At 40.1% G+C, this 22,215-nt stretch overlaps 1 protein-coding gene across 8 annotated transcripts in view; it reads right to left on the bottom strand.

Annotated features, from left to right (window-relative positions):
• Nucleotides 1-22,215, bottom strand: part of ATXN1 (ataxin 1) — a 295,239-nt gene that overhangs the window by 31,394 nt on the left and 241,630 nt on the right. For all 8 annotated transcript variants that reach the window (XM_042465297.1, XM_042465290.1, XM_042465292.1 and 5 more), the window contains one exon: nt 5,508-7,547. In XM_042465297.1, coding sequence (XP_042321231.1) covers nt 5,508-7,391 — 1,884 coding nt within the window. In that variant the 5' untranslated portion in view covers nt 7,392-7,547. The remainder of the gene's footprint in view (nt 1-5,507; nt 7,548-22,215) is intronic.

Raw genomic sequence — 22,215 nt, 5'->3', positions numbered from 1 at the left:
GCACTTCATTCCAAACCTTATTCCATCTTATTTCATCAATTCATCCCCTCAACCTCTCAGGCCTTATGCTTCAGTTTGGGAGCATTTCTCTTTCCTCAAACACCTGTTTTAATGTCTTTCTCAGGCACAGGGTGACCAGAGGTCCTCCTTTTCCTGAAAATGTCCTACTACACAACTATCTGTCCAGAAGGAATTCCAAAATGTCTGTCATTTTGAGCAGGACTAAAAAACCCATTGAGTAGCAACACCTTACAGAAATGTGTCTACTTGAGAGCCTGTCCTCGCTGCAAATAAGAGGATAGTATGGATTGTGGATAGGATAATAAAATACAATAAAATGAACTAATAAAAGGATAATAAAATACAGTACAGTCGGCCCTCTGTATCCATGGATTCTTTGTCTAGGGATTCAGGCATCCATGGTTTGAAAATATATAAAAAATATAAATTCCAAAAAGCCATCCTTGATTATGCCGCTTTATTTAAAGAACACCACTTCACTTTGCCATTTTATTTACCAAGACTTGAGCATCCACAGATTTTGGTATCCATGGAGGGTCCTGGAACCAAACTCCAGCGGATACCAAGGGCCCACTGAATATATAATATAGCTGTAAATAAACCATATGAAACATATTTATATTTATACTCGCATTTTAGCTTTTATTTTGTAATATCCTAAATTTTCTTGAATGTCCTACATTTTGCAGCACCTTGTTCTCCTTTGCAGTTATGACATCTGGTCATCCTACTCAGTCAATTTAATTGACCAGCTAGAATCAATTCTGAACTCAGTACATTTCCAGCATCTGACCCTAGTTGTGCTAGCTTTTTCCTGACATATTACACCAATATTGTATGTTTATCCAGTTTTTATTTCTAGACCATTTCTCTCAGGGACAATTTGCTGTGGTAAACTTTTCACACAGTAAACTGTGTGGATCCTACATGGCTCAAATGCATGAACAACATAGTTTCGATACTATCAACACAGGAATCTTTTACTAAGGTGATCTGAGTGGCAAGTGCGGCAAATGCTTTGACTAAGGTTATCTGAGTAAAGTGCTCCAACAGGGTATAGTGTGCCAAGTACTTCATATGGGACAGAACTGGGGCTATTTCAAAAATGTTTGTTCTCCATTCCAGCTCATTTCTTATCTATGTGACTGCTGCAGCCTCTTGTACTCAAATAAGCCAAAACCTGTTATATCACCTCCACTAGAATTATGGATTTTAGTGACCTTGGATGAGTTGTATAATTCATATTCAGTTGTTCACTGATACAGTGGGATTATGTTTGACTTTTTAAAAACAATAGAAATAAGGATGGCTATTAGTGAACAGAAGGCATTTGAGTACTATGGGCTAGGAATATCTTAAGCCTGCTTTCTATTTTTACTATCCTTCTCCCTACCCCCTTTTTCATTTGGCTGACATGTTTTGATGTCTGTGATAGAAAAACCCTTTTATGATCCCCCTTTAAAATACAATTAAGTCATCTGTCAATCCAAACTACACCCATAAGAACAAGCTGATACAGTCATGTACACAGTGACTGTATTTAGATGTTACTATCTATTATGAGTGGGCACATGCCTCAGATTTGCATTATCCACAATTTATCTGGGCATAGGGGTAGAGAATAAAAAGTTTCTATTCCTGGTTCACACAAACAAAACTCAAACTGTGATTTGGGATCCTGGTGTATGCTAACCATAGCGTGCTAGTTTTGGCTTTCTCTTTCCTAAAACATTTATATTTCCCTTCCATTCAATGGCTCATCCATGCCTTAAAGTGGTGAATGATGGAAATCTAGACTTCCCTATATTGTAAGCAATCTAATGTCGAGATAGCTTTGCTTATCTTCTTGTTCTATTACTATTACCACTAATCCCACCACCTCCACCATTATGATAATAAATAAATAAAATAAATAAAATTTTATTTCTATACCGCTGTTCCAAAGATCACAGCAGTGTACAGCAAGATAAAAACAGATAAAAACATCACTTGTTCTATGCCTTCAAATAGTTTCAATTTATAGCATCCCTACGGTGACCCTTTCAGTGGGTTTTCTTGGCAAGATTTGTTCAGAGGGGGTTTGCCCTTGCCTTCCTCTGAGGCTCAGAGAGTGCAACTTATTCAAGGTCAACCAGTGTCCTTCCATGGCTGAGCGGGGATCTGAACCCTGATCTCCAGAGTTTACAGTCCAATGCTCAGACCACTACACCACAATTCTTAATACTACTGCTGTTATGCTAACCTGATTCCAACTTCCAAGGAAAAACTGCCAGACCTTATCTGACTTTCAGGAGTGTTTTTTTAAAATACACTGATTGGCCTTAATACCATAAATTAATTGAGCCCTCTGGAACACGATAAATAGGTTGTATTTATTTATATGCTGCCTTTCTCCCAGAGTGGGACCCAAGGTGGCTCTCAAGAAAGAGAATTAAAAAAGCTTCATGGAGTCAATTAAAAAAACTGTAGCCCTCAGGATGTTGTTGGACTGGAACTCCTAGCAGCCCCAGCTAGCCTAGCCAAGGGTGAGCTAGGAGTTGCAGTCAAACAATATCTAGAGGGCTGCATTCTGCCCATCTCTTGGTTTACCCCTGGTGGTGCAGTGGTTAAATGCCTGTACGGCAGACACACACTCACAAACCATAAGGTTGCGAATTCAATCCCAGCCAAGGGGGCTCAAGCATGACTCAGGCTTGCATCCTTCCGAGGTCGCTAAAATGAATATCCATTTTGTTGGGGGCAATTAGCTTACACTTTGTAAACCACTTAGGGAGTGCTTAACTGTACTGATAAGCAATATAGAAAAGTACTTGCAATTGCTATTGCTAGAATATGAATAGGCAAGAGCCACAAAATCTGCCCCCCTCATTTCCCCCTGGATTATTTTTGGAAAAGGAGAGGTTTTGCCAATAAACAAAGCCGGATTAGACCAAGGATCTTGGTATCTAAAAGACTCTGGAAGAGTCACCTACTTCATCCAAGAACATAGCCTCCTCAGCCACCCCTGCAGGAACATCCTTCATCTTGGGAAAGAAAGAAAAAAAAAAAGGAATGGGGAGGAAATGGTATTGAAAAGGCGGTGTGTGTGGGGGGGGTAGGGATTGAGTAGAACTCTGAAGTGAAGCATTGTATACTGCAACATTGTGTTGCAGATTCCTACTTGTCATATAAAAAGATCCACAGCTCTCTTCCTGTCGATGCTCACAAACAATGAAAAGAACTCTAAAAATTGCAGATGATCAAGCTGTCATGCAATAACCAGAGACACAATCAGCTAAATTTATCTCAGAGCATGCAACATATACATGTATATAGCAAACGTGAAAAAAGACCTCTGTTTCAGAGGTCTCATGCAAGGCAGTGGCGTACAGCTCTCTAGCACGAAATTCCAAGGACCTCATCAAACTACAAATCCTAGGATTCTGTAGGATGATGCTATCGCAGTTATAGTGCTAAGACTGCTTTAACTGTGCAATGCTGATACATTTCAATCTTATGGATTTTAATATTCCTCTTGTTTTCAAACCCACTCCTTTAATTAGGCTGAAATTGTGGAATTTCACCCAGGTAACACATAGACAAATTTGACGTTATGTCTTGGAAAGCAGATGAGAGGAGCTTCTAGAAGTGATCACAAAATAACTACCAGTAGATTAAAAGAACGTTAAGGGGTTCAGTTTTTGGGTCTGTAAGTACAGCAGAACAAATTAGCACAGTGTTTGTGATCCACAGGTACAATGGAAGAAAACCAACATTTAAAAAAAAAGAAGAAGAAATGATAATATAGTGGATGAGGAGGAGAAAGAAATATTTGAATGAAGCCTGTGTTCAAACAAACTCTGGATGATTTGTATCACTTTCTCAAAGAGCTGAGAAATGACATGTTAAGCAGAACCAATGGATGACAGACTACAGGAGCCAAGGTAGGCCATGCTGTCTACCAACATATTCACCATGAAGCTGACAAAAAGCAAAAATCTGATTTATCCACAAGAGAGTTTCAGCATACCAAGACATACAAAATGTTGGCATTCCTCTTCTTTGGCACTTATGACTGACTTTGCACTGAAACTTTCTTTAACAAGAAACAATCCTAACAATAATTACAGGTAGCCATGTTGACTGTTTAATTAATTTTTAAAAAAAACCCAGAGGTAATCATCACTGATGGCCATACCTTTCTTACAGGGTGTGGCCCATGGCCATTTTTGGTGGCCCTCAAGGGTTATCTGTTTGGGTCCCAAATGCCCTCAGTGGTGTGTTGTGGGCATTTCCACAATGTTTGGAAGCCTCCTGGACCCCAAGGGTCAAAAACGTTTTGTGAAAATTTTCAATTTTTTTGTACTCCAAAATGCCCTTTTTGAGGCACATGGGAAATTTCCTCCACATTTTTCTGGAGAAGCCTTTTCTGAAACAAGAAGTGAACAGGAATTGACTTATGCTCATTCCCTGTTGTTATAATGGCCCAGGAAAGCCCTAAAACATGATGAAAATGCCCCATGCCCCCACATGTCATGGGGGGGGGGGCACCTTTTCTTTGCAGAGATGGGTGTGGCGGAAGAGGTGCAACCCTCCAAGGTTTTCTGGGAACCAATGCAGGGAACCAGGGAACTTCTGGGAACCAATGTAGCCCCCTAGCCTTCAACAGTTGTCCATTCCAGTTTTATCAGGATGAACTTTCAAAGAGAAATATTTGAAGATTCCCCCACAATGCTTTTCACATCATGGCCAGCTTTCCCTAACCTTTTTGTTTGTTTTTCTTCACATCCAGCCTAAAGAAGAGGTATGGGAAACTGAAAGGTTTACTCACTGCTGTGTGGAATTCTCATGGGTTTGAATAAAAGTATGCTATCCTTTTAGTACTTTTGCATGTGGTTCTAATAGGAATACAAATCCCAGCATGCCATGCTAGCTAGTGTTTATGGGAACTGCAGTCTAAAACAACTGAAGGGCATTAAGTTAGGGAAAGTTGCAATAAGGTCATGGTTGTTAAGGATGCTTTTAAATCATACACAATTTACATTTTTAAACCGCAACACAACAATTTCAACAAAATAAGGATGCAGCTACACTGTAGAAATAATGCAGTTTGACATCACTTGTAAGTGTTGCAACTCCATCCTATGGAATCTTGGGATCTGTAATTTTACAAGGTCTTTAACCTTCTCTACCAAAGAGTGCTGGTGACTCAGAAAACTACAAACCCCAGGATTCTGTAGGATGGAGCCATGGCAGTTAAAGTGGTGCCAAACTGCATTATTTCTAAAGTGTGGATGCACCCTAAGATTCTTCTGTTACTGGGCCAATCTCTTTAACTTTGATCCAATATTTTTGGGCTAATCCCTTCACTGTGACAGTCATCAAATCACCTTTTAGCCATTCTATATTCCCACAAGAACCAAAACTGCAACCAAGGATATTATGCCTACTTGACTAGAAACACTCACTCCCCACCCAGATTCAACCCAGGTTCTCATATTGATTACCTGTGCCCGGTGCTCTCCAACTGCAAACTGTATCATGGCAATGCCTGGGTTATGGCTATCATCGATCCTTTCCACGGTGCTGGAGTCTATTTTCAGGTCACTGCTAATTTCTGCACTCTGTATAAAGTCTTCAGTTTTTAAATCTTCTACTTTCTTCAGCTCCCCGTTGGCCAACTGAATGATAGACCCTTTCATGAAGTAAGGAGGCAGTGTTGGAGGAGCTGTTGCCGAAGAAGGTACTGGCTGGACCAAGGGAAGGTGGATTTGGGCCTGCACTACTGCTGCCTGGTAAGCTGACTGACTTGCAAGTGACTCGACATTGAAATGCTCACTTTTTGGAATGGTGGTTGTGACAAACGTGTGAGGCACTGCTGCCAGCTGCGGAGATGATGTAGCCATAGCAGGCGGTACCCCTGATGAGTCAATATCTGCATTGCCTACTGGTATTAAGAGGGGCTGGGTGCCAGGAATCACTAGGTGCTGTGGTAGACTTCCAGGATAACCAAAGGCTTGCTGCTGACTGCTTAGGTAGCCAATGACCGGTGGCTGAGTCCCAGCATAAAAGGCCGCAGCAGGCAATCCAACAGGGAGATGCTCTGAGGCGCTCTGGGTGGTCTGAATGACTGTGTGAGGGGATAAAGTGGCAACTGCTTTCACCCCTTCATGACCCATAGTCTGTTGTGGAGATAAAGCATAGGAGCGGTGAGCTGTTTTTCCTAAATGCAAGCTTCCCTTTTCATTGAGGACCAAAGGAGGTGTTTCTCTGTTGGTGGCCTGCTGGACCTCCATGTCTGCAGTAGTTGTGTTGCTGTTAGGGACGACCATAACAGAGGACCGGACACTGGAGGAATCCCGTGTAATATAATCAGCAGGACTCGAATGGACAACCACGTGTCTGGCCTCATAATGATGAGGAGATGGTTTATTGCCTGATTTGACAAGGTTCACTTCTGAGGATGGTGAGAGGCCATATCGTCTACCCTTCTCTATTTCCCCATTCAGGATTTCTTTTGCTTGCATAGCCTGCAGCCTGCTGCTCTCAGACTTCTTAGAGGACTCCCTGGTGACAAAATGGCCACCAGAATCCGTGTATTGCACTACCACCTGGGAAGAGGGACCAAGAGTAAATGCATGAGGGATCACGGTATGGTGGGGATGCAGATGGACTGGGATGGTTGGAGGAGACACATTTCGGACAGCACTCTGAGAGCTGGAAATGTGGACATATTGGTTTTGCTGGGTAGGTGGAGGAGACCCTGCTGTGATCAATCCAGGTGTCCTGACTAGATGCGGCTCAACCTTGTGTCCTTGCTGGCTTAGGTTGCTCATGCTGGCCAGCAAAGTGGAATATGCCTCCAGCTGGGAACGCTGGGATGGAGTGGTTGCAACAGCAGTGGCAGAGGCTGCTGTGCTGGTTGCAGAACTAGCTGTTGGGGAAATCAGTGGGGAAGGGATGAGTCCGGCATATGGTCCACTGTATGGGGGCCCAACAAACTGGAAAGTGTGCTGCAGATGTGTGTACTGCACTGGGGAAACAGGTGTCCCTGCCTGCGAAAGTGCAGATGAGTACACGGTGGGAAGTGTTGCAGTGGCTGGAACAGACCTAGGAGCACTAGGTGGGGAATAATCCATTCCTGTAGATAGTGATTTGTGTAAACCTATTCCCTGCTGTGATCCAGGCTCCACCGAGGTCCCTCCAGACCTGTTCCGCCCACTCATGCTGCTCTGACTGCTGGTTGTACTTGAGAGCCATGTTAAGTTATCTGCACGATGGTTTTCACTGGCCAGAACTAATGGCTTCACCTCAGAAGGCAGGCTGGTGGCAGGGATCTCTCGCTTCTTAGGTGGCAGGCTTTCATTGCTTCTCTCCTGGTTGGATTTCATTTTTCACCAGCCCCAGCCTTTCACTTCTGTGGCTTCACTGCCTGGCTGGCTCTGATTTCAGTCTGCTAAGTGGAAAGTCACATTTGATTCCTGAAGGGGATCCAGAGACTTCATGAGGAATCATCTCCCTGTGAGCACAAACCTCGGCACGCATCTCTGGAATGAGACAGAAAGAGAGAGAAAGAAAGGAGGAAAAGAGAGAGAAGAAGAAATCAAACTACTAGCAGTAAGAGAGGGGGCTCAAAATGAAAAGTACTCTAAAGTCAGAAACATTTCTTTTATTTAACTATTTTGTTCAATTATTATGTTTATAGTTATACCACAACAAGGAACCCCCCTACACACACATGAATGAGAATTTGTGTGCATCCTTCAGTGCAGTAGGGCTTACTTCCAAGTAATGACGTATAATAGCAGGTTGTCATTTGTGCTTTCTACATTTATACTCACAGGAAATTAACAAATGCTTCTCAACAAAGTATACATCTTTAGTTTTTGATTGCAGTATTATCTGTATAAGTCATGAGGGGTACTTTTGGAGGATACACTCAGTGTAGCATCAACACTCCTATCTTTTGGTGGCATAACACTAAGCACCGGTAGATTTAAGGTAGTTTGGCACAACCTCATACTGAATCAAAAGACTAGATAGGGATATGGATGGGAATACTGAACAGCAGTAATGATGGATCAGCACAATAAATAAAACACATGCTCTCTCAAATGCTAAGAAAGATTCAGAATGGCACAAAATATTACCAGCCCACACTTTTCCTTGAGTTTATTGTGCAAGTTGCCATGTTTTCCCCCCTACATACCCCAGCTCCCATTACAAATTCTTCTAGGATTTGCAGGTTGTGAATGACCCTACCTCAATGGAGTGACATTTGAATCAGTAGTCTATCATCCTGTTTGATAGCTGAACTTTGTTTTGACTGCTGTGCATGCTCACTTTGCTGCAGTTGTAAAGTCCTATCTCTTTCCCACTTAAGGCGTATTAATTTGCAGGAGCAGTTAGGTTCATTACGGAGTAAGATGGCACAAAAAGTGAATCATCCTGTGTCAAGTTGTGCATGGAACCAAGTCCAAAAACAGATTCCATTTAATTTAGTACATTTACTTCCAAATCTTCTTTCTATTGTGGAACTCAATTTTAGAAACTCTTAGAGTCAAACTGGAAGACATGCAAGCCAACCTGTGTGTCAGTAGCAAAAGTGGAGACTTGTTCCTATCAAAAATATATAGCTCAAGAGTATAAAGTCAAAACCAGCTCTCTATCAGTCAGGAGATATTACAGGTGCTGAAATCTCCCACCCCCTTCTCTCCTTTCCTTTCTTTCGTTTTTGTGGGGTTGTCTATACACTGGAGAAGAAGCCATACAGGATTTATTTTCTGATTCCTGCAATCTATAGCTGCTCATTCAGGTTAAACTTTACCTGTATGGTTAAAATTACATATTATGATAACCCCATGTGTTGCTCCAATCATATCATGTTCCCTTGTTCCTTAGAAACCAATGAATTGTGAGCTGCAGCTGCTGTATGATTTGCTCCCTGTGTAGGAGAAGAGCATTTACAAATGACTGGAAGCTGCTCTGTATAAGGAAATAGGTTTAATAGACTTGGGGGGGGGGTGGAGGGAGGAGGAGAACCGTGTTATAAATTAGGATGGGAACAGAGCTAAACAGCAGCTGCAAAATTCAGATCTGAATGTTCGTACTTCTCCTGGCATCCGCCCTTACAGGATGGTTCTGCGCTCCCTACTGTAGCAGATTTCAAGAGTGGGATGGCAGAGAAAGACTGGCTCTCTTTGTGTGTTGACATAAATACCTTTTCATGCCTATGTGAATACAGGCAAACTATAGTAATATGGGTCAGCGAGAGTACCCCAAGAACATATAGTAAAACAAGGTGTTCCATAGACACAAGGAGCAGTGCTAGAAATATGGGGTGACAGAGGGGACTCTCTTCTTTAAAGTTTTGTTTTCAGAGCTACTACAGCACAATCTTAAACAAAAAATAAGGAAATAAAGAACTTATGATTTTTAATCAAACTCCCCTCTCTCCTTATAGCTTGAACACTGCCAAGAAGAAAAGAAATAGATATTAATGCTGTTGGACACTTATTGCAACTTTGGCAAAACAAAAGTAGTTCTACCTGGGTTAACCTCTAAAACCGGAGTGGGAATTGTGCAGCTCACATGCAACCCAGAAAGGCCCTTTGTGTGGACTTAGGAACTTCCGCTATCCCTTCCCCCCCCCCAAAAAAGGGAAATCATCCCTATAGGACTCTGGGGGGCATGATTCTTTCATTAGATGCCTTCCTCTCTTTCCTCTTCACTTTTGACAACCCAGAAGGAGCTGCTGGGCCACCTCCTTAAGTGTGGACTGTGGGATTCTAACATATGGATGGGAAATGCAGTGGGTGTCCTGAAGTAGGCACTAGTTGCCCACTCCTGCTCTAAAGTACAAGCAGATTCATTAATATATATATATATATATATATATATATATATATATATATATATATAATGAGTTTTTCAGAATATTAATTACTGATTAATACTAGTGTGAACTGCAAAAAATTCAATCTCCTTTTACTTTCTGGTCAAAGAGTATCAGTTCCGAGGATTTAGTCAAGGATAGGATATCCATGGAATGCCCATACCTGAAACTTGATCTTTCTGAAAATCCCTGTTAATTTAAACAGTAGAGCATGGTATTAACCTAAGCAGGATAAGCATAGTTGACAGTAGTACAAATAGAAAAATGACAGGATTGAAAAATAACCAGTGCACCACTCCTTCAACTCTGTATCTATTTTTCTGAGTAGAATTTATTGCTTCAACTTAACAGTAAAAAATATTTGAGGAGGTGTATTCCACATAACTTGAGTAATCCAACTTCAAAACCAAACCCATCCCTTCTAGTCACAATTCCAGGGAGGGAATACACACACACACACACACACACACACACACACACACCTCTGATATTTATAGTATTAAAGGACTACATGCTGCACTTGCCTTACCTTTCTCATTAGTTGCCAGTACATGACTCATTCATTCCATGCTTTATGACCTCTAAAAGACACACAACACTATGTAATTCTAAGTGGCCTTGTGGGCAAACAGGGTCCCCAGTCCAAACCATCTGCCGCAGTACCACTCAGATTTTTACACTGTGATGGACAACTCAAACCAACCCTGCCATTTATCTGCTGTTGCCAAATGTCTTACCGTCAATCTGTGATATACAAGGAATATTAAGTCTTTGGCATCACAGAAAGGAATAAGTAATACCCACTCACACCACTGTAAGGACAACTGCAGAAGTTTATTATGAGAAGTCACTAGGAATCAAAAAATGTGAACTGGAGGCAGACAAACAGTTAAGGATAGAGAAAGGTTACAAGAATGGAACAGAATAACAGACCAAGATAGCTGAAGAAACAAACTAAAAATAAATCTTGGACCATGTATTTTCAGGCAGTTCCTTGCTTACTTTAGCAAGCTGCTGTTCTGCTCTGAAAAAGTTTATTTTAGTAAGCATGGGAAATCTAGTACTGTATTGTACTACTGCCTGCTGAGTTGGACTTTAATTTTTTTTTTAAAAAAACAACCAACAGCTGAAGTGGTAAAGTTAATTTCCCTTTATTTGTATTTGAGGTTTCAATATTAACAAGACCACTACATTCAAGTCTTGCACTGATGTGTTGTTGTTGTTGTTTTAATTTTTTTTTTAAATATTCAGCTAAAATAAAATGCTGAACTACTTTTGTTGAATCACTGTTAATAAACTGTAAACCAGCATAGATTTTCTATCCTTAGCCTAAGATTCTTGGCATATAATGCAATATGATTCCATGACTATTTTGTAATTGAAACAAATGAAATAGAAGCCAATTGTTTTTATAAGTCTACTGGTAGACCTTAGGTGGCATACAGATATGAATAATCTGAGGTCTAGTCTCTTCAAGAAATGAAAAGAAAGAGAGGAGGCAATTTGGAAGGGCACTCTGTATTCAAATGCCATGATAACACTGACAGTCATGAAATGCCTCCAGTTTAGATTTTTTTAAAACAGCCTTTTGTAACCAGGTACTGTGACTTGTATATCACTTTCTCATAGTCTGACCCTATCTTCTTATCATAGCTATGTAAAGACGGCACAATAGATTAACGTCCTTGTCTCAGTGCAATGCGTTTTCTCCATTACAACAGTACAACCCATGCATTTCACTCTGGCTGAGAAATAGACTCATCTAGCCCTTATTGACTAGCAACAGTGTCTCTTCAGTGTCTTAGCATCCTAGCCTAATCATGTTCTTAAACCACAGAGGGATATGATAGCCCTGTTTAAATACTTGAAGGGATGTCATATTGAGGAAGGGGCTGACTTGTTTTCTGCTGTTCCAGAGACTAGGACCCGGAACAATGGATGCAAGCTACAAGAAAAGAGATTCCACCTCAACATTAGGAAGAACTTCCTGACAGTAAGGGCTGTTTGACAGTGGAACACACTCCCTCGGAGTGTAGTGGCGTCTCCTTCCTTAGAGGTCTTTAAGCAGAGGCTGGATGGCCATCTGTTGGGGATGCTTTGATTGAGAGTTCCTGCATGGCAGGGGGTTGGACTGGATGGCCCTTGCAGTCTCTTCCAACTCTATGATTCTATGATTCTAGAGGCTAGAGATTATACACAGTGCATTTTAGTTATGTTAAGATGTACCCTTAAACCTACAACGTCTTTCAGTGATCACTATAAACTTGGTACCACACACTCAAGCTAGTCAATGGATCCACACGAGACCAAAGTGGCAGAAGTCAAAGATTCTGAAGGAAGAAATTCCTGGAGGATTTCTGCAGGAATGTTATCTTGTGTTTTCAGGATAGAACTGTTAAAAATCTGTATCAGAATATTGATTTACAGTTATCACAAGAATATATGTGATCACCAGCTGTTCCCTGTCCCTCCTCTGCTCTAAAGCTAGCAGACACACACCCTTCTGATTTTTCTGGAGCCCAGCTACACTGCTGATGGATAGGGGCACTCTTCCCTGGTTTTCAAGATTGCTGTTTGCCATCAGGAAATGATAGCAATGGCAGGTAAACAGCAGTTTCAGTGTAGAAAGCTGGAGTGTGAGAGCATACTGCAGGGGTAGGCAACCCTTTTGAGCCAGGGGCCGGGTTGCTGTCCCTCAGACAACTGGGGGGGCCGAAGCCAAAAAATAAATAATTAAATAATTTTTAAAACAATTAAATAAATAAATAAATAAATAAACAGGGACAAATGTAGGATGACATTTTCAAATGGAGGGCACTTTTTAAATAAAAAATAGAGGATTTTGCTAATTTTTTAAAAAATGTTAAGATAAATGCATGTTTCTGAGGCTTCTATAGACAATTGCCCCACCATGCCCCTCGCGCAAGATGCCAAAGGCCCCAGCGGCAATCGGCGGCAATCAGCGGCAGGACCAGGCTGGGGCCGGTCCCAAGGCCTCGCCGGGCCGCAGGTTGCCTACCCCTGGCATACTGTAATGTATGTGTGTGGGAAGTATATGTGTGTGTTTACACTGGGTTGGGCCTTGGGGCGAAAAACCTCTTTTAGAGGAGCAGCAATGGACACCATACCTACATTCTTCTTCACTGCTTACTTTCATTTAACAAAGAAATTATTTTCACTGTTTTCTTTCATTACTGTTCTTGTGCTTAGATCATTTATTGTCTATACTTGAATTCATCATTAATTTTCTACAGCAGACAGTGACTGAACATAATAGGAAAAAATTAAGCCCTGTAAACATATAAATAGCAATCTGTGGATTGCTGTGCATTTCTAAGCAACTGGCTTTTTTTTTTCCGTTCAAGAAGACAGGGCACCCGACTTAGCAGCAAAGCCCATCTGTGGGATGCAGTATGCCAAGATAGTGGCCATCTTCCTCCTGAACTCGCTCATCTTCTTCCCAGAAGCCCACAGGCTTTTTCACAGGCTTCTGGGTGGCAATCAGTGAGCATCCAGGGGAGTCAGGACTTTCAACATGCTAGACATTGCAGCTGAAAGATTCCCTCTAGTGTACCCCTGGGGGACAAATCCACTTCCCCGAAAGCATCTCTTGAAGTGTGGCTTTAATGGTTTTCCTATACTTTTTGTTATCTTCTGAGCATTAAGTCTTTGATTAGATGTTTCTCTAATTTTCTCACAATTTGGTGATGTGCCAAGTGGCAAGATCAAATTTGCGGGGAAATGGGGCCTAAAAGCTCCTGGACTTTCCTAGGAGACCTTGTGGGTGCAGGCAACCAGGGATAGACAGCTCAGGGGATGGAGGACCAATCTCACTCCCAAGTGCCAAGGTAACTACACTCTGGCTGTGTAAGGAATCTTCAACTGTGGGTTTCCTCCCACCAGAAGGGATGTGATATATTAAATGACAGATGGGTTGCTTGACAATGGACGCTGCGCCATGCCAAAACTATTTCAGCAGCAGCAGCAGTAGCAGCAGCAAAAATAAATTAATTAATAAATAAAGGGTTTGATCTTTTTTCTTCCAACTATTGGTGTGTTTCTTGGCTCCCTGCACCCTGCGCAGGTTCTTGTCACCAGACCCACAATATGAAATATCATGTTCAACTTGTGGTCTGCTAGGACCCCTAGATCCCTTTCACATGTAGTCTTGTTAAGCCATGTATCCTCCATTCTATATCTATGTATTTTATTTTTTCGGCCTAAGTGCAGTATCTCCATATTGAAATTTATTTTGTTAGTTTTGGCCCAGGTTTCTAATCTATCAAGGTCATTTTGAATTTTAATTCTCTTCTCTGGGTTTTTAGCCATTCCTCCTAATTTGGTGTAATCTGAAAATGTGAAATGATAGTTTATCACTACTGAAGATCTTCCAAACTGGTGTGAGAACCCAAGGCAATTATATATAGGAGTAAGAAACACAGAACACAAAATTCATTTGCTGTTGTGGAACTACATTCCTGTTCCTCTGGTGTACTTAATGATTTATTAACTGTTATTTGGTATGCATACATTAGTTAGAATGTTGGTTCCTTCCAATTTTCTTTGTCTATTCATTAATCTAGCATTCAATCCCATTTAAACAGAATGAGTACCATAGAAATAATTATTATATTTTCTGTGATTACATTACTGCCCTTCTCCATCTTAATGAATGCACATTTGCTTAGGGTACGGGGGTAAACAGAACAAGGAAAGCTACAACTGGGACTTTGGTATCTTTGTTAGCTGGCATACATGGAACATTTTGGAGTGTCTAAGCAGCCAGTATCCATTGGCAGTCTGCCTACACTTACTCAAATTCCTGGAAAGCCTCAAGGCAAAAAGAAAAAATAGAGAAAAAAAGCCCTGGATGAGTCATCATCTAAGTCCACAACCGTTCCAAATAGAGTAGGAAGAAAGCTCATTGTATTTTCAATGCAGTTCTGAACAACCCCAAATATGAAATACCCCAGCTTTTTTTTTTAAAAAAAGAAATATGATCAGGCTCTACCAAGGCAACAAGAGAAACATTACTCCCTACATAAAACCATTGTCTTGAAAAGAGGGCATATTATTTCTGTCTTCTAAGGGTACTATACAATCTGATCCTAGGCAAGTTTATTTTACAGTAAATCTCACTATATCACTTGTATGTCCACATGGGATTGCATCTTTTTCTCACCAAAGCTGATGACAGTTGAATCTAGTTGTGAAAGATTTTTCAAGATCTTAACCTAGAATCATAGAATTAGAGTTGGAAGAGATCAGAAGGTCCAACCCCCTGCCATGCAGGAACTCACAATCAAACACCCCTGACAGATGGCCATCCAGCCTCTGTTTAAAAAACTCCAAAGAAGGAGACTCCACCACTTTCTGCGGGAGTGTGTTCCACTGTTAACCAACTCTTACTGTCAGGAGGTTCCTCCTAATGTTGAGCAGGAATCTCTTTTCCTGTAGTTTGAATCCATTACTCTGGGTCCCATTCTCTAGAGTAGCAGAAAACAAGCTTGCTCCATTTTCAATATAACACCTGTTCAAATATTTAAACAAGGTTATCATATCACCTCTGAACCCTCTCTTCTCTAAACATACCTAGCACCCCTAAGTAGCTCCTCGGGGCATGGTATCCAGACCCTTCACCATTGTGGCCACACTCCTTTGGACACACTAGAACTTGTCAACATCCTATTTGAATTGTGATGTCCAGAGCTGGACACAGCATTCCAGGTGAGGCGTGACCAAAGCAGAACAGAGTGACACTATTACTTCCCTTGATCTAGACACTATACTTCTATTGATGCAGTATAGAATCACAATGGCTTTTTAAACAACCACATCACAACATTGACTCATGTTCAACTTGTGGTCTACAATGCTCCTAGATCCTTTTCACATGTAGTCTTATTAAGCCAAGTGTCCCCATCCTATATCTATGTATTTCATTTTTTCTGCCTAAGTGCAGTATCCTACATTTCTCCATGTTGAAATTTATTTTGTTAGTTTTGGCCCAAGTTTCTAATCTATCAAGGTCATTTTGAACTTTGATCCTCTCCTCTGGGTTTTTAGCCACTCCTCCTAATTTGGTGTTGTCTGCAAATCTGATAAACATGTCCCCTATTCCTTCATCCCAGTCATTGACAAAGATTTTGAACAGCACTGGGCCCAGTACAGACCCTGTGGTATCCCACTGGTCAATTCTCTCCAAGATGAAGAGGAGCCATTGCTGAGCTCTCTTTGGGTTCGGCTGGTCAACCAACTACAAATCTATCTAACAGTTGCATTGTCTAGCCTACATTTTACTAGCTTGTTTGAAAGAATCTCATGGGGGATTTTGTCAAAGGCCTTACTGAAATAAAGATATGCTACAGCCACAGCATTTCTCTCTTCTATCAAACTGGTAATTTTATTTAAAAAAAAAAGGAGATCAGATTAGTCTGGCATGACTTGTTTCTCAGAAACCCATGTTTACTTTTTGTGATTACGGCATTCCTTTTTAAATATGCAAAGACCTCTGTTTAATGAGCTGCTTTAGAATCTTCCCTGGTACTGATGTCAGACTAACTGGGCCGTAATTGTTGGGACCCTCTTTTTTTCCCTTTTGAAGATGGGGACAACATTTGCCATTTCTTATACATGTTCCGTTTAAAACTTAGCTCAGCTGAAAGTTCTTTAGTCATCCATCCTGGTTTCTTGAGACATCTCCCATTTTTCTTCCTCATTGGAATTGTGTGGAACTGTGCCTTCAGAATCTCCCTTTTGAGAAACTTCCATCCATCCTGAACTCCCTTCCCTTTTACTATTCTTGCCTTGGGTTCACTGTGGAAAGCAGGATAAATCATGGTGTAGGACAAAACATCTGGAAGACCCCAGGTTGGGGAAGTCTACACTGAATAATTATATTAACTTTCAAAACTAATGCTCCATCTCAGCAGTCCCTTCCACTGCTGAAGCCAGCTCTAATTCTAGATAGCCTAATCTGGTTACTTAGAACAAAGACAAGAAAGGACGAGAAAGAGAATATGTAAAATGCCCCAGCAAAACACTGACAATTTTAGCACCACTGTTATTTAGGGCAGAAGACTTAAAGGGAGAAGAGAGGGACTAGGTATGTATGAGCAGCTGTGTGTTGGTAGATATTGAAGAGGCACAGGCTGGAAGGCAAGAGTTTGGGGCATTTAACTGGATGTAAAATAGAGCTGGGAAAAACAGTCAGAGGGGTATTCCTAGTGTGGGACCATAGAGCAGGCACGTAATATTCATGTCCCTGAAGCTCAGCATTCTGAGCTGGGGTTTGCAAAATTTGAGCTGTGGGAGAATGGAGAGGAAAGAGATCACTTGCCTTCTTCCTGTTTGTTGTGGTTTGGAGTTGAAGGGCAAAGGGGAATGTGGCTTGGGGAACCAGTAACTACAGGGTTTAAGAAGGACTGGAGGTTGGCAGAATAACCCACATTTGAATTCTCGGGGTTATTTTGCAGGGGAGGGGGGGTACGGTGGCTTTCTCTAAGCCACAGAAACTAGGGGGAAGCACACTTGGCACTATTATACCTGGGGGGGGGGGCATTGGTGGCCTCACAAGGAGGAATTACTCACAGATGAGAGGAATGAAAACCAAATTAGCTACTCTATATGTGCAAGAACATGTTTGAAAAAGCTACTGAAAGCTCAGAGAAAATTACTTAGAAAAGTTATCTTGAAAAGCTCACAAATTCCACATAGCTTTGGAGATACTGCCATCAGTTTTGCAAGGGCATGGTTAAAAGAAAGAAAGAAAGAAAGAAAGAGGGGGGGAAGAAAGCTGAAACTTACTATGATCAAGTTTGATGGTGGTAATTATCCCAGAACAACAACAACTAGTAAAATATCGGAGACTAAATACATTTGTATTAACAAGTGGTAGTTTTTATATGTACAGTCAGCCCTCCTTACCCACATATTTTTTATCCACGGATTCAAGCATCCACCGATTGAAAATATTCAAAATATTTATAAATTCCAAATAACAAACCTTGATTTTCCATTTTATATAAGGGACACCATTATATTTAATGGGACTTGAGCATCCACAGATTCTGTTATCCACAGAGCCAAACCCCAGTGGAAAACAAGGACCCATTATGTACACCACATGCAAACAAAGTCTCATAAGTATCATTTCATTAATCTATGCCATTTTTGCATTTAATCTCATTGTAGAACATGTAGCAGAAATATTCAACAAAAATATTCAAAAGTCTGACTGTTCTGGTACACACTCTTTTCAACAACTTTTTATAAAGCACAGAACATAAGAGAAGATCATAGTTAGATTTCAATATACTATTAAAATTCTTTGTAAATTCAGCTCAGCCATTCTATGTACATTTACAAGCAGGATTTGACTATGTGGCTTAAGATAGGATTACGTTTGGTACTCTTCTTTGTTTATTGTAATTAATTACTAAAACATAAGTACAGTACAAAAATGAGCCAAAGCATGCATCCATCATGGGTTTACAGTTAGTGCAATAAAGCATAGTAGAAAAAAAAAAGATCTTTTGCAACCTCGTTCTATTGATAACAGCAGATATGAATGGTGAGGGGACCTTTTAAATTGAGATAGTAAGTGTGGGCTTACAGTATTTCACTTCATAGTATAAGTCACTCAAAATTAAATATAGTAGTATCAAGATTACTAGTTATATGAGTCATTCTTACCATAAAACAGTAACAGATGTGTTACATTTAATGCATGAAACTGCTTTGAAGCCTATGACTCAAAAACATAGGTCAAAAATGAGAGTTTGCTCCTGGATCTCCCATGTGCCAGCACTCATTCATTTAAGAAGCTTGCTCATTGTATACCAGTTTTAATGTCTCTGCTTCTGACTCAAAACTCTGGATGTGCATACATGGGTACTCAGAACTACCACAATCCCAAGCAAACTGAATAACAAAACAGGGACAACACATTGTACTTAATGAGATGCCGGAGGATACCAATGGTCCATACAAAGATTAGAGCTCCTATACTCATGAGAAGAGTCTGGATCAAGTGGAAAATCTCTTACAGACAACTCAGACATCTCACAAGTGTATGTGCAGGAAAAGATATACAACAAAGTCCTTGCAGTTCATTAAAAGCTTCTGATGTGTGACAGTACTAACCTACAATCCCTTCTCCTTTTAAACTTGTTTAAATTGGTGTTTGGCTAATTTACTCCGCAGAGTTATTAGAAACTTAAAAATGACAACAAAAACATAGTGAAGTTTTTAAAATTTGTAATCAAAACACTCTCTCCAATCATAGGGGGATATCTGATATATCCCTTGAAGTGGCCCTTGAAATGCCTTCCCAAGAACCATATATTGCCATTCAAAAGTATAATAAATTACAAAAACAGCTGTGTAGGCTAATTAGTTAAGAATAAATCCAAAACCTTCAGTGGAGAAAATGTTTATTACAACCAACCAAAATATATTTTGTGACATTTCTTATGTTTTTATTTTCCTAGGAGGTAAATAAATTTCCTTTAAGGAAACAAATCCATGTTTCTTTCTTAAAAGACAGCACATAGCAACCTTTTATTGCTTGATACTATATCCATCTTGGAAAAATTACTTTGGAAACCTGGCAAAATAACTTGTGGACACCAGTAAAATGGGCAGAAGGACAGCTATGTACTTCCAGCAGTTTTCCAAAGGAATAATTACACAGCTAGTTCAGTTTTTATGGCTTGAAAGAAGTGCAATCTGGATATCTAACAGTGTTAAGGAGGTTTCATCAGCTGCCAAACCTCCTGCAGGGATCAGCAATCAAATAATTCTTCCTACCATGGGCCTAGAGAGAATCAGGTATTCATTTATTCAGTTGCTCATTGAAAGCAAGAAAGCAAACAAGTGGCTGTTTAACACTCACACCACTTGGCAGTCAGTTAAATGCACAAGCAAGGAACCTCCCAAAGAATCTGGGGCCAAAGAATAATATTTGAGATTGTTGAGTATGAATTCAACTCATTAATTTTTGCAGAGGAGTTACATGCTGAAAAGTGCAAAAGGCCTGTGCTGAAGATAAACTTGAGCCTAACAGAAAAGTAACCCAGCTTGAAGAACAGTGGCTGAAATAGACACACTTATATCTACATTTTCTTTTAATCAAGGTCTTGAAAATTTAAAAGCCCCCTCCTTTGCTTCAAAGTAGACAAGATAACAGGTGAGGTTTGGGGGCAGGAGTTCAATGCCCTGAACAGATTAAAGAAAATGCCATTTTATCTTTTCAAGGGCTTGGATTGTGAGTTAGCATGTTAGCATGTTTAAATGAGATTGACTGACGCCCGCGGCACTTAATTAAGTCACAATATACTCACCTTCATGACTTAGTTAAGTGCCATGGGTTTCAGTCAATCTCCTCTAAGCATGCTATAGTCACCTTGTGAGTCAGAATGGTGTAGTGGTTTGCATGTTGGACTATGACTCTAGAGACCAGGGTTTGAATCCCAGGTCAGCCATGTAAACCCACTGGGTGACCCTGGGCAAGTAACACTCTCTCACACAATGGCAAACTCACTCTGAAGAAACCTGTCAAGAAAACCCCATGCTAGGTTCACCTTAGGGTCGCCATAAGTCGGAAATGACTTGAAGGCACACAACAAGAACAACAACACTCATCTTATTGGTATCAATCCATTAATTCTAAGGAGGACTAAGTCAGGATCCAGCTCAATATCAGGGTTGGATTTTTCTTATTTTAAACATAAATTCTATTGTGAGATTTAAATACTAATACACAATTCTCTTCTGACAGAAATTAAGAAGTACAGTGGACCTTGTTATATGCTGGGGTTTGGTTCCAAGATCCCCCGTGGATAACAAAATCCGTGGATGCTCAAATCCCGCTAAATATAATGACATAACAAAATGGTGTCCCTTATAAAAAATAGAAAATCAAGTTTTGATATTTGAAATTTATACTTTTTTTTTAACATTTTCAAACTGTGAATGCTTAAATCCATGTATAAAAAAATCCATGTATAAGAAGGACCAACTGTACAGATAATGTGCTATTTATAGAGGTCAGTTCCAATCCCTCTGCACTAAGATCTTCTAATGGTGCCTCACATGTAGAGAGTCTTTTCTTTGATGATAATTATGTTATAAAATGCCCTCAGAAGCATGCAAACAAGTATATGCACACATGGACAAAGAAAAAAAGAAGTAAAAGGCATGACAATAGCCATTTCACAACAGCCTTACTATTGATCACTTCTGAATTTCTGCTTACTGCGTAAAGGTGGATGTGACTTAATATGAAACCCTCTATGAAGCCGGAAGCAGAGAAAAAAAGTCTCTTTCTATGACTGTAATTCTATAGCACATTTATTTGGTGGTAATGCATAGGTCTTTAGGCTTCTTCCAGACAGATGGTGCCCTAAAGTTAATAAAGCACTCTTCTACAAGTCTTACACTGTAATCAACTAGGAGAATTGCAACTGATTTCCTATATTACTGGAGATAATTGTATTTTTCTCTGGATATGACATACCTTCTGGGGGATAAAAAGGTGAAGGTTCACACAAGCAGCCATTAAGAAAAAGAGAAATTCTAAACATTAAAAAAAAAAACATTTACTGAACTCAAAATGCATTTTCAATTAAACACAACTGTCAATTATCATGCATGAAATGTCAAAAACAAACTTTTGGCTGTAAGTGTAGATTGAAAGTTTTCATTTGAAGAAAACTTACGCAAAATAGTTTCCCTCTTTTACTTCTTAAATTAGTTCTAGCACTATAATACCATATCACTATTTCAATCAAGCATCATTTTATTACTTTAAAAAATGATTCAAAGTGTAAAGTGGAAATGTTTAATCAGAGAAAAAATCACGTTGCTACAATGTCAGTTACTGGAAAGGGTTGATTCTTCTTCCAAAAAAAAGAAGAAGAAAAAAGAGCACTGTAACATTACAAGAACACTCCTTCACTTAAGCAGCACTTAGCTAATATTGTAGTACTTTAAAATATAATACATGATCCAACCCCCCATGTTTTAGGGAGCAATTACATTTAACACAATTATAAAGTGATTCCTATCACAAAAGTTATAGGATGGTAGGAAGTGATAGGTTCACCTGCCCACAGTAATACCAGAATGTAAGTAAGGTACTTTTGTAGGACTACAGCTCTTCAAATTCATTAGTCAATATGGTCAGTGACCATACTGGCTCATTGTTTTTGGTAGTTATAAGGGGAAAAAAAAAGTAATTTCCCCAAGCTCGTGAGGGAAAGGAGTGCTAAGGACTTTATCTTTTCTTAAAATGCTGGTAAGGTAGATGGCAGTAGGGG

Source organism: Sceloporus undulatus, chromosome 4 (assembly GCF_019175285.1).
Source record: "Sceloporus undulatus isolate JIND9_A2432 ecotype Alabama chromosome 4, SceUnd_v1.1, whole genome shotgun sequence".
Classification (NCBI taxonomy): domain Eukaryota; kingdom Metazoa; phylum Chordata; class Lepidosauria; order Squamata; family Phrynosomatidae; genus Sceloporus; species Sceloporus undulatus.
The sequence above is the reverse complement of the archived record's forward strand: the minus strand, read 5'-3'. Positions and strand labels throughout refer to the sequence as shown.